The 12217-nt window shown below is 42.7% G+C and overlaps 1 protein-coding gene across 1 annotated transcript in view; it reads right to left on the reverse strand.

Moving 5' to 3' along the window:
• Positions 1 to 9755: 9755 nt before the first annotated feature.
• gpc5c (glypican 5c) overlaps positions 9756 to 12217 on the reverse strand; it is a 102076-nt gene continuing 99614 nt past the window's right edge. Inside the window, exon 9 of the mRNA XM_030073559.1 lies at positions 9756 to 11004. Coding sequence (XP_029929419.1) covers positions 10817 to 11004 — 188 coding nt within the window. The 3' untranslated portion in view covers positions 9756 to 10816. The remainder of the gene's footprint in view (positions 11005 to 12217) is intronic.

Below are 12217 nucleotides of genomic sequence, written 5' to 3' on the forward strand. Positions count from 1 at the left end.
GACGAGCCCTTAATTATTTTCCCCCTGCCACTCTAGGACATCCAAACATTCCTTCAGCATTCCTCAACCCTCCCCTGTACAGAAGCACTTCATCACATTACCCCTTCTCACATCTCTATTATGTTTTTAATGAGCAACATTTTATGAAGAACGGAATGTATCTTTCCTGATTCAGTTTAATCAGTAGACATTTAATGAGAGGCTGTGTAAGAGTAGCAAACCATACTGCAGAAATATAAACAGCTACCTTTCATGGGCATTTTTTCCCCTAGTTGTGAGCTGCCTGGTTTTGAAAGCCATCCAGCCATGGCACTGGCATGGATTTGTCAAAAGCCCTTTCCCTCGCCCTTTCTGATCAGAGCGGGGCTGCTAATGGGGAATTGCCATTTAGACGGATGGTTCTCTCAGCACCCCCCTCATATGGTGTTGTAAACCGGATTGTAAAACAAATGTAGCTTGTAAATCTGTCGGCTGAAAAACAGTCTGTCTTTGGTTGGGTTTCAAATGAAGCTGTAATGCAGTGCGTACATTTCCTGCAGCCCAAAGTGGAAAAGTGCCGTGTGCCTCATCATTGATTTACAAGGCCCCCTTGACTGGAGCGTCGTTTATACCGGCAAATGTAACAAAGTATGTGTGCTTGGGATGTGGAATTACATGAAATATTTTATGCCCGTCACAATCCATCATGCATATGCATGTTTTATTGGATGCCTGGAGTGTTTAGGTCATTATTCCATTGTGTATAGGGACATCAGAAGGACATGACATCATTACAGCATGTTGGTCTCATCAGAAAAATCCACACTAAAATTCATTCATTTCATATCCTGATATGTGTCATTTTAGTTGTTCTGCTGGAAAATTCACTTGTAAAGCTATAAAGCATAGGACTACTGATACAGAATTGGAAATTTGATTTTGTGGAAAAATCACTTTGTTGTAAACTTAAAGGAACAGTTCACCCAGTACAATAAAAACATATTTCCCCACTTACCCCTAGTGCAGTCTATTTATCCAGATAGTTTCTGTGTGATTTGGTGAGTTTTCCAGTCTACTGTGATCTTCCCTGTCTGCAGGCAGCCCACCACAATGTGGTTGGGTGGGTCTGTGTTTGTGGAGCAAAAGTAGGGGAAAATTTACATATGAAATCTCAACAGCAACACCTCTCTCCAAAAACAATGACATGGATACCCGGCATGATCCTCAGAGGTGAAGAGTTTTTCTTGGGAACTATTTCCTGCTTAAGAACTCCAGCAAACTATATCTATCCACCCCTGAATTCAGAGCAGATTCTCCCTCTCAAAAAAAAAAAAAAAAAAAAAATACATATTTTAATTGTATGGTTCAGCATGTCACACCACAGAATTAGCTTATACAGCTCATATTCACAGAATAGAAGGGGGCTACCATAAATCATGTCAGTGCATACAGATATACCATAGATCAGGGATTCTCAACCTTTTCCACCTCAAGGCCCACCCATTGATCATTATGACGTGTCAAAACAGATTTTAAAAAATATATTTTGCACACACTCTGTTGGCAAATCTGTTATTTGGTTTATTAAACAAGTGCTGACATTGAACTGAAATGGCATTTAATTGTAACTGAGAGAACTGTCTGTAATAGTTTTATAAAACTCATAGAAATTTCATAAAAAATTAAATAATTACAATCACTATAAACTATTGTTTATGTAAGTGTGCAACAATAAAAGTCCTTAAAAAAAAGTCTGTATACTCACAGAAAAAAGGTCCAGATCCATAAGCACAGTTCATCCCCATAACATCCCAGTTATTGCCTATGATTTTTAAAACTGTGATAGGCTACCAGGCTGCCACAGCTCAAAAATAAATATATAAAAAGCAGGGGAAGTCATTAGTTTGACTGACAGGGACTGAAAGCAATCAAAGCCACACATCAATCATCATCAGCATGGATGGATTGATGAACATCTGATTGCTGAAAACACATCTTCGAAGGCTAGATCAGATGTACGTGAGAAATTCAGTGTGATTACAGATGGTGAGAATGATATTGTCGATGGCACCGCTATTTAGCCAAACTGAATGTGGAGCAATGTGTTTGGTAGCAGTGCAGGGCGGGTTGCGGCTCTTGCATTAATGGGTTTGGTCAGATCAACTGATTTGGACAAAATTGCGGGCAATAGGTCGTGTGCAAGTTATTTAGCTTTGTGGGTTTGGGTCAGACACAGGTTTGTAAAAGTGGATTCTGGCTTCTACCCATGGCATTCTGCAGCCAACTAGAAGGGTGCTCGTGGTCCACTGTTGGGCCACGGCTCATTGGCTAAGAAACTCTGCCTTCAACTGCAGTATGCCAAATACTGTCATTATCCTTAAATTATTACTGCAGCAACACATGAACATTTTCTTTGGCAGATTTTCTATGGCCTTTGCTGCAATGGTGGCCACCTTGCACCTTGACATGCATTTTATATTACTTATACAGCAGTTGCTAGCACATGTGCAGGTTACTGAAGAAAACAGAGCATGCATACATAGAAAAAAAAAAAAAAAAACTGCAAAAGCAAGGCCAATAGCTAACAAGCTCTCTGGCTACCTCCCTCAACACCCTCTATGTGATGCTGAAAGTGGAACTGTCAGCCACTGGGGGCATCACTTACAGGAGAACAAACACAGCTCTGCGTCATTGTTGTGATCGAAGTCCTCTCTAGTGCTGTATGAGAAAGGAAGTTTATGTGTTGGAAGCATGAGCTTGTACGGGTGATGGCCTGTAGGCTCTGCAGCATCGATTTCTCCTCTCTCTGAGGCCTGGCCAAGCCCAGACAGCGGCAGGCCTCCCTGAATCCCTAATCATAGCCGATCAATGATGCTCATGTCTACCGGCACGCTCGTTCATCCCAAGTCACACACATGCATGGCCTATACACATACATACGCATTCAAACACAACCATAGATTTAAGGGACACGGATACAGATAAAAAACAGGTATTCACATGCCTTCACATTAGCAGGTACAGTATCTATGTGTACACCCCATCTCATTCTCTTTCAAAACACACATAATCACTCACACACACACATTGTTTTCTCTATTCTTGTGGGGACAATGTATTGACTTCCATTCATTCTCTACAGCCTTTCCCTGATCTTAGCCATAACCAAATTATGTCCTAACACTCCTAATTCTAACCCTAACCTTAACCAATAAGCCAGAATGTGTTTTTTTTTCTTTTCTTTTCTTTGTGAGGACCGCCCAAAATGTCCTCACAATCCCAAATGTCTTCATAAGAATAGTTGCACCTCAATAGTTGGTCCTCACAAGTAAAGTAAAACAAGAGAATGTAGTGGTAAATCAGAGTAATGTCAGGTCTTCAATTGAAAAATGTATGGAGAAACAATCCTCGGAGACAAAGGGAGGTAAAAATTGAAAAGTGAAGACCATTTACTAGATCAGTCTCTACAGGGAAATGTGCTGTATGTATTTGTTGGATAACATATTCCATTGGTCCAACCTGATAGAATCTGAGAGACAGAGAGAGAGAGAGAGAGAGAGAGAGAGAGAGAGAGAGAGAGAGAGAGAGAGAGAGAGAGAGAGAGAGAGAGAGAGAGAGAGAGAGAGAGAGAGAGATTGTGTGTGTTTTATGTGGTGGGATGACACCCAAGGGAGCCATGGAGCATTCACACCAGCACTCATCCATCTCCCGGACATGAGGAAGGAGGCTGCTTGTAGCATGCCAAACAGAGCAAGACAGACAGGGAATCCTACATGAGCTGCTGTCCAGCCTTGAGTATGTGTGACGGGAATAAATGTACGCGCGCGCACACACATACACACACACACATTCTCTAGCTAATGCACAGCCCACCAGTCTAATTGGAGTGGGGGTTCACACTGGCGAGGCCACATATCTCTCCAGCAGGCCGTTGTTATGTGGCGACATAGTTAATCTGTTTTTTTTAATGGCCCGACTTTCATGGTCACTAATGTTCAGGCCCCGCTGCACTGCCTTATTAAGAAACAATACTTTCTGATGACAACTCCTACTCGGCCAGCACTTCCCTCCACTCCGCTTGCCAGGAAACAACTTTGATTCTTCCCCGTGTGAATATATAGCTTGGTAAAAACAAAAAACAAAACAAAACAAAACAAAACAAAAACATTGATTCTCTGATTAATTCTGCTCTTTATTTAAATGATTTCATATCTATTATTGTTAAAATTGATAAAATCAATCTTTTAGGCCAAATCCACTCTAATCTATAGAAATCCAAAAACACCACTTTTGATAAAAATTGTTTTCTGTCTAAACTGGAGATTTCGCCAAGTTTTTGAAAATTTGGCCCTACGTGCCAATACATGCCAATAACAACTTGTTTAACAGGCTTGGGTAGAACAACACTTGTATTATTCTGCCTGCCATGATGATTGTTTTGGTTCCAGCTAGAATCCCATGACAATCTTCCATATGTCACCAGCATTTTCAAATTTATCCACATTGGAGAATATTCTTGAAAAGATCTGTTTCTGGTGGATGATAACACCAGGTTTGTGTGAACAGACAGAAAAAATAGAGAAATAAAGATGGATTGTTCGATTTCTCTTGATTAGTGTGGACTTGAACTACGAGCCTACAGAAACTCAGTTGACAGAATTACATGTTGTACACAATTGAACAAACAATGGCAGGACCTCCTGCTCCAAATCCAGGGCCAATAGGCATAAAGGAAGATATCTTGATACATTTTGAATATAAAACCATGACAGTAAAGAAGAGTTGGACAAGTGCAATGATGCATTAATGTGTAAGCTGCAAAATTGTACTGAAATATCTTTAACTGAATTGATGCAGAATCAAATTGGGTGCTTGTTGATCAGAAATGAATTGAATTGGCAAATCAGTGCCAGTGAACACCCCTCTGTGCGCCTTATGTTCTTTAATTTGCATTTGTGGGTCACACACCCACACATATTTCATTTATCTCTCTATATATATTGGTTCTCTTCAGTGAATGGTCAGTAAGGGGTCTGAGCCAGACACCCTGTCCTCTGGCTTGTGGCTTTATGCACATACGTCTGCCTCTATTTTCCTTTAATAACAGGCAGAATATGTTTGGATTCCTGTGGGATCTGACATTATTGCACAGCTGAGTGGCTGTTCTGCATTATTGTGCTCATCCTCACTGCTGCTTTTACTCAGCCAGAATGATTTGCCAGAGGGAGCTGTCTGCTGAGTGCTGGACAAGGTGCCTTTTGCACTCTTAAGCTATAATGACTGTTAGTGTGGTTGCATGTATTATTCTGCAAGCCTGTGGCTGCAGACATGTGTACATGCATGATGCGGTGCTTAAAATATTTAATCAGTCAGACGCAAATCGCTGGGAGGAATTGTATTGCCACACCATCTTGGACAGCCATGGAGAAAGGAGACAGTGCTAGGACTTGTTGGGTTTCTTATTAGCTTTTCCCACAGTCAGTGAAGCACACAGAGAAACCGACAACAACCCTATGGCAGCTGGCAAGAGAAGCGCTCCTCCCAACACTGTTTACCTGCCCTGTGCCTGCAGCAAAGTGCCTGATGGGAAACAGAACTGACAAGTGAGGCCAATCAGCGGATAGGAGGAATCAAGCAACAGTTGTTTGTGTCCCTGTTGCTGATTTGATCTCTGTCACTGTTGCCGAGGCTATTCCTGACGGTTTGCCATGTCAGAAATTTGTTTAATTGGCCTTGATTAGTCAGCTAAAGAGCTCCATTGAGCATAATGCTAATTGACCAGAGTGCAGTCACAAAGGGAGAATTGGCAGTGACAGCATGTGTTAGCCTGTTGTGACGACTGAAGGAGCTCTCAGTTGAGGGAAACCAACTACAGTGGACAGCTGAACTTTGGGTTGTGGTTTACAGAAGCCGCAAAATCCTCTACCTCACCCGCTCGCCTCTCTTTGAAAAGCTATTTCCAGTGCCTCCTTCTTTCCTTCCCTCCCTACTCCTGGTCCAGGCCCGTTTCTCTCTGATCCTCCCGGCTGGCAAGGTAAGACAATCCGGGGGGATCCTAACGCCCTGTCAAGCTGCTATTGCACAGGTTGACTTTAGTGAAAACAGCCACCAGATATTGACGTTATGCATCTTAAGGCTGTGCTCACTGTATGTGATGCAACCATGGTATGTCTCAAAATTTATGTGGGGAGGGAATGTGAATCACTTTTACCTTTGTTCTTTACTTACGCAAGTATGGTTTCAGGGGATGTGTATGTGTGTGTGTGTGAGAGGACGCTGAGCTGTCGGCTGGGCCAAGCCAGTGGGACAGAAGCGCTGATGTGTGCTAGCGTTTAAAATAGCCCAGACAGAGAGCTGAGCAGCTGTGACCCCGGGTCCCCCTGACTCTTACTGTTACACTCACTGACCACACTGTCTCTTGAAGTGTGTGTACATGTGTGTGTGTGTGTGTGTGTGTGTGTGTGTGTGTGTTTCAACGTCTGTCTGGATATATTACACTGCATTTTTCATGCTCAAGTCCAGATTTGAAAATCAATATTAAATGGGTTTCATAATAAGAAAACTCTCTTGCGGGTGATATTTACACTCCAGAAAACCCTCGTTCACTGTCTCAGTTTGCTCCCAGTTTTGTTCATATTTTAATGTCATCCATGGCTTTTTGCGTCAGTAAGCGGAGGTTATGAAAGCATGGCAGGCGGCTTTGCTTTTGTCCGACAGGCACAATGCAGTCCAATTACAGCTGAGGCAAGGAGCAGGTAAGACAGCCTTGGACTGGGTGCTCCGCTCTCCTCTCCAGCCAGCCAGACACTCAGTTTCACAGGAACAAGCATGAAATAGACTCCAGGGATCAAATACACTGTGCGTGTGAGTGGCTGTGTGTAACTGTGGGACAGTGTGTGTGTGACTGAGATCACCGATGTGTTTGTGTGTGTGTGTGTGTGTGTGTGAGAGAGAGTGAGAGAGAGAGAGAGAGAGAGAGACAGAAAGAGAAAGGAAGAATGTATAAGTGGACATTGTGTGCTTAGCCAGGAAAGTGCCATTAGTTATGTGCTCCCAGTCTGATGGCTTAAACAGTGGGAGGTGCGGTGAGACTTTGAAGGCCGCTGTCGCCTGATACACTGCCATAAAATGTTCCTACACTCAACGTGAAGGAAGACAGACTAGTGCTACCATGATAACCAGTTATGAATGTCACTTCCAATTTATACACTGAAGTCACTATATGCATTGTGTGTGCCCAATGCTTTGGTAGGTGATACTGTTGCTGGTGATTACAAATACAGAGTGCAAGTAATGGAATTAAAGAATACAGGAACTATAATGATGACAGTGATGTCATTTGACATATGCCTGATTCAGGCACTAACCTCACTCTCCTTGAATCTTCATTTGAAAATAACAGCAGTGCAACATGTACATTGCACCACCCACCCCACAGGACGCATACCTTTGCCTTTGACAGCACCGGCCCCCCGTCTGCTCGCGCTGTGTTTGTGTGTGTCCTACTGTAGCTAAGCTAGGCTAACAGTGATGCTAACATTAGAACTGACAGCACAGGCTAATTTTGGGGCAATTATAGCCCGTAAATAGCCAAAGTTTCCCCCGGAGGAGCAGCCAGCGGGTCAGCCACACATCAGCTGAGCGAGCAAACTGTCACCGTCGACGCCGCTGTCATCGCGGCTGACTGTCTGCCACTGTCCTTTCCAGCACCGAACCTATTCACGTCCTCCTCCTCTCTGTCTCCCTCGCACACACTCTTCTCCGTTCTACCTCTATTCCTGGTGCAAAGCTGGCACACGCTGGCCTGCGCAGTCAGACAGACTGATATGTTTAGCAAGAGGCTTCCTAGATGCAAATAGAGAAGGTCAGACTGTGACGGCCTGCCCTGCCTATACGCCCTCGCAACTCACTCCTCCTCCACTGCCCACCAGCAGTCAAGAGTAGCCTAAGTAAGTAAGGAAGTGTGGTTAAGCAATGGTTTGAGAGAGGACACTGGGTTTTTCGGGCATTGAAAGTACGCCAATATGATGTAATCAAAGTAAATAGGTCTCTGTAGGTTTAAAGAACCCAATAACACTGGATGTGCATTATTTCGCCACTTCACAGCTTGATATTCCTTTTGGAGAAGCAGGGCAGAGTGAATGGGTGCACGTGAAATATTAATTAATACCTTTTGAAATGTTGCACATATTTAGCTCCAAGCAAATATCTATTGTTTATCAGTGTTTACAATGACTTCTAAAAGGAGAGGCTACTGAGACCAGCAGTAAAGCAGAGCACCTTTAATAGAGCTCAGCTACACCATATACCATACCAATACAAAAGAGAGGAAATAAAACACAAAACAAATGGTGAGTGACTTAAAATATGTACATTTATACACATGCTAAGGTATAGGACTGTAAGTGAGCTGTGGGTGCATTGAATGGCAGTCAGGAACAAAACGTACATGGATAAAATGACAGAGGTTTGTATGCACTGGACCAATATGACAGAGATTTGTATGAACTGTGCTGATATGGTTACAGCACAAAAACTGTGTCACGTTTAAACTGCCAAAACCTCATACACATGTAGTCATCTCCAATCTCCATGAGCTGAAGGGCTTTAGTTTAGTGTTTATTTGTATATTTGTATAATGTTAAATTACTCCACTACACTGATGCCACAGGATGGATGTATCCGTATCTTTTTTGGGGAGCCAATAGTTGAACCTTACCAGTACAAAGTGGAAAAGCTGACTCCATTAAAGGTTAGCTATTTAACGGTAGAGGTATTTCTGCTCCTAGACCCATGACAACCTGTAACTGTATAGGCATTTTCAGCTTAGATATCTGTGTAACATTTACATAGGCGTATTCAGCTTTAATACTGTATCTGCATAACTTTGACCGAACATTCATCATCCCCACTCACGCAGGTACTGTTAGTGTACGACTAAGCAAAACCTCCTGATGTACACAAGAACACAGGCACAGACCGACAGTACAGATGCAGCCGTTACAGAAGTCCCATGTTTTGCTGCATGTTTGCCGAACCACTGCTGCTCTTTTGCTCCTTCCCCACAAGGAATCATTTGGGGGAAAAAAAAAAAATATCTTATGGAAGTCCAATGGAATGGCCTGCTTAGTAAAGAAATGAGAGACGGAGTTTTGCGTTATACTAGTTTGGTTTTCCTGAATGACATTCAAGAAAGAATACTAATAATACTAACAATACTAATAAAGGATAGATGTAAAATAAATGCATGAAGGGGGACTTCTAAAATGGCAGCCTCTACACTGGATCACACAATAGATGCACTGACATTTATAACAAAATAATCTAAATGTTTATTATTATTATTATTTTTTTAACATATGTTGAATGGTATAACCCGCTTGAATCTGTATGTTGCAATGGGATCTGTCACTGAACCTCCCTCTCCTTCTTAAGTTCCAAACCTTCATTTGTGAGAGGAAGTTAACCTGACCATGCCATCAGTGGAAAGCAATGGGAAAGAATAAACAATATATGTATATATTTTTTTGCTGCTTTACTGAAGAAAATGCCTGATCCTATTATAACAAAATTTTGATAACTAGGTAGGTTATACATGCATTAATGTGCAATTCAATGAGCAAAACACACAAAAAACAGGATGAACAATAAACATTAGTAAAATCAACAACGTAGAGACTCTGAACAAATGTCCAAAATGGGTCATATAGTGGATTGTGTTATGAAAAGGGTGTACATTCTTGGTTTATTGATAACAGAAAATAGAACTTTAGATGTTGTTTTTTTTGCAGCAGACAAGCACTCTTCATTCAAAGCTTCAATTGAGGGGACATCAAACAGGAATCCATTCAGCCCTATTGGCAAAGAGCTTTTTGTTGGATGAGGTTTTAGAGAATCATAACCTCATATACTGCTTCGAATCTCTCCGCCTATATACATTTGCATACTATACACACCTACGTTTGTTTGTACTATCTGCTCAGCCGTGCTTGTGCGCCCGTTCGCTACACATGGAAACATTACATTCTAATCTCAGCTGAGGTACGCAATCGTAAGAGCTTATCAAATCTGCTATTCTGGGCCGGGCAGCTGGGATTGATCTATCAATCTATCATGCATTCCTTAATCCTTGGAAAGAAAATAATGTGAGCTGACAGATTTCAAACAAGCTGAACTCTGCTGGCTGGTAGGCAACTGGCGCAACAGGCAAAATGAGGTTTTAGCCAGAAAGGGTAAGTAAAAACCATCAGCAGAGAAAGGAAGACAGCTGTGTTTGTATACCTAAAATGTGTTTGGATATGGACTTTGTGTGCTTGTGTGTGTGTGAGGTTCTGTGTGTTTTTTGGAGTGTGTGTAAGCGTAGGTAAGTAAAAACCTGAACAATGCAGTCCTGCTTTGTAACCCATCCCAGAGAGGGTGTGTGTGTGAGAGAGAGAAGCAAAGAGTGGTAGGGCTGTATTAGTGTCTCTATACACACACGCCCAGCCCGTAACATATACAGAGCAGCCCAGAGGAAACAGCAGGCCTAGTGACAATCTGGGTGAATGAGTGTGTGTGGGTTCGGCTTCTTCAAACACACACACACAATGATGATGCAGGACAACAAGTCCCCGCAAGAGCCGCCGCCCACAGTCTCCTATGTTATTGTCCTCATCTCCTCCACACCCAGTCCTCCTCTGCATTCTGTTCTCCTCATTTTTCATCGATCCATCCATGTGCGTTGAGGACAGGAGTTAGGATACTATGTGTTTTATGATAAACGTGTGTGTGTGTGTGTGTGTGTGTGTGTGTGTGGCATCAAGGGGGAGGGAAAGGGGCGTAATAGTGGGTGCTAACGTCAAAACAGGGTCCACTGCAGGCCCAGTGCAGCAAGGAGCAGGGCAAGGCTCCAGGGTTGGGCCAGGCTGGCAGGCGGCGAGCTTCCTCTAACCCTCACCACCGGGGGCTTTTGAGGGTTCTCATGTGGACGGTCACCTCCAGGCTGTCTCCCTGTGGGCTTCCCATCACTGGACACCTCTGTGTGTGCTGAGAGAGAAAGAGAAAGAGCACAGGTTAATGATGTTGCTCATCCATAGAACTTGAACGCGAGTGGAGAGTTTCCCATTTCAATTAGCAAAACAGGATGATCGGCCATTTTCATGCGTATCTTTTGCAAAGAAACTGTGGCTATTATACGGGCTAACTCCCATATAAACCGACTTGTGGCAAGTCGCCGACTCCCTGAGGTGAGAGCTCTTTCAGCAATCAAACAAGCAGTGGAGTGTGGAGCATTGAGAAGTGCCCTGTGTACCCTCTCTGCTGCTTTGCTGACAGAGGGGAATGGAGAATTGTTGGAACAGTTAGTGGTAACTATTAACACCGATTACTGCTTTTAGCAAGTACAACGCAGCGCAACATATTTCAGTTCACAAGCTAGTGCGACACACTCTAAAAGCCCTGCTAACGTCCACTGTCACCGAAGCAACTAACCACAACTGCCATTTTATGCTGTGCCAGCCAAATGACCATGGCAAACCGCTCCATAACTCTTCTACAAAGTTCTCATCATGGTAGCAGTGTGTTTTAACAGTAGTGCTGAGATGACTGTGATTGTTGGTCAAGAGATGATTAACTGATTATAATTTGATAACTAATAAATTATTTGAGTCATTTATCAAGCAGGTGAGACTAAGTAAGCAATTGTAAGATCTGGTGTATGGTAACTACTAATACTGTAACTTTTTATTTGTAACACTTCATAGAAGAAACTGAGCATATGATGTTGATTAGCATAGTTGTAAGATTGTATGTCAGGGCCTTCTCTTTCCACAGTTGCTTGATACCCATTTGTGTCATTTTAAAAATCAGTTAGTTTAAAATTTGTATGTACCTGTAACCTTTCCAATTAAACCGAGGATGTGGAGCTGTGTCTGTTTCATATCTGCAGTGCCCTATTATGACAGTTGCCCCTTTTAAACTACTACTGTGTTGCTTTGAAAAAAAAATGCAAATAGCTATTCTGATCATTGTTACAGAAGCTGCATCTATAGTACTGTTGCCACGAAAATCAAGTAGTCCCGCAGCACTCATCCTCAGCTACCTACTCACTCTCACAGTCTCTTTTGTCACACAGCTACACACATCAAGCCTGCGACAGTGCATACTGTGTTATTCAGCACAGGGACAGAACTGAAATAAAAATGGAAGGCTCCCGTCTCCCCCAACCAACATAAGCCCACACACACACACACACACACAC

The sequence above is a fragment of the Myripristis murdjan genome, chromosome 17 (assembly GCF_902150065.1).
Source record: "Myripristis murdjan chromosome 17, fMyrMur1.1, whole genome shotgun sequence".
NCBI classification, from domain to species: domain Eukaryota; kingdom Metazoa; phylum Chordata; class Actinopteri; order Holocentriformes; family Holocentridae; genus Myripristis; species Myripristis murdjan.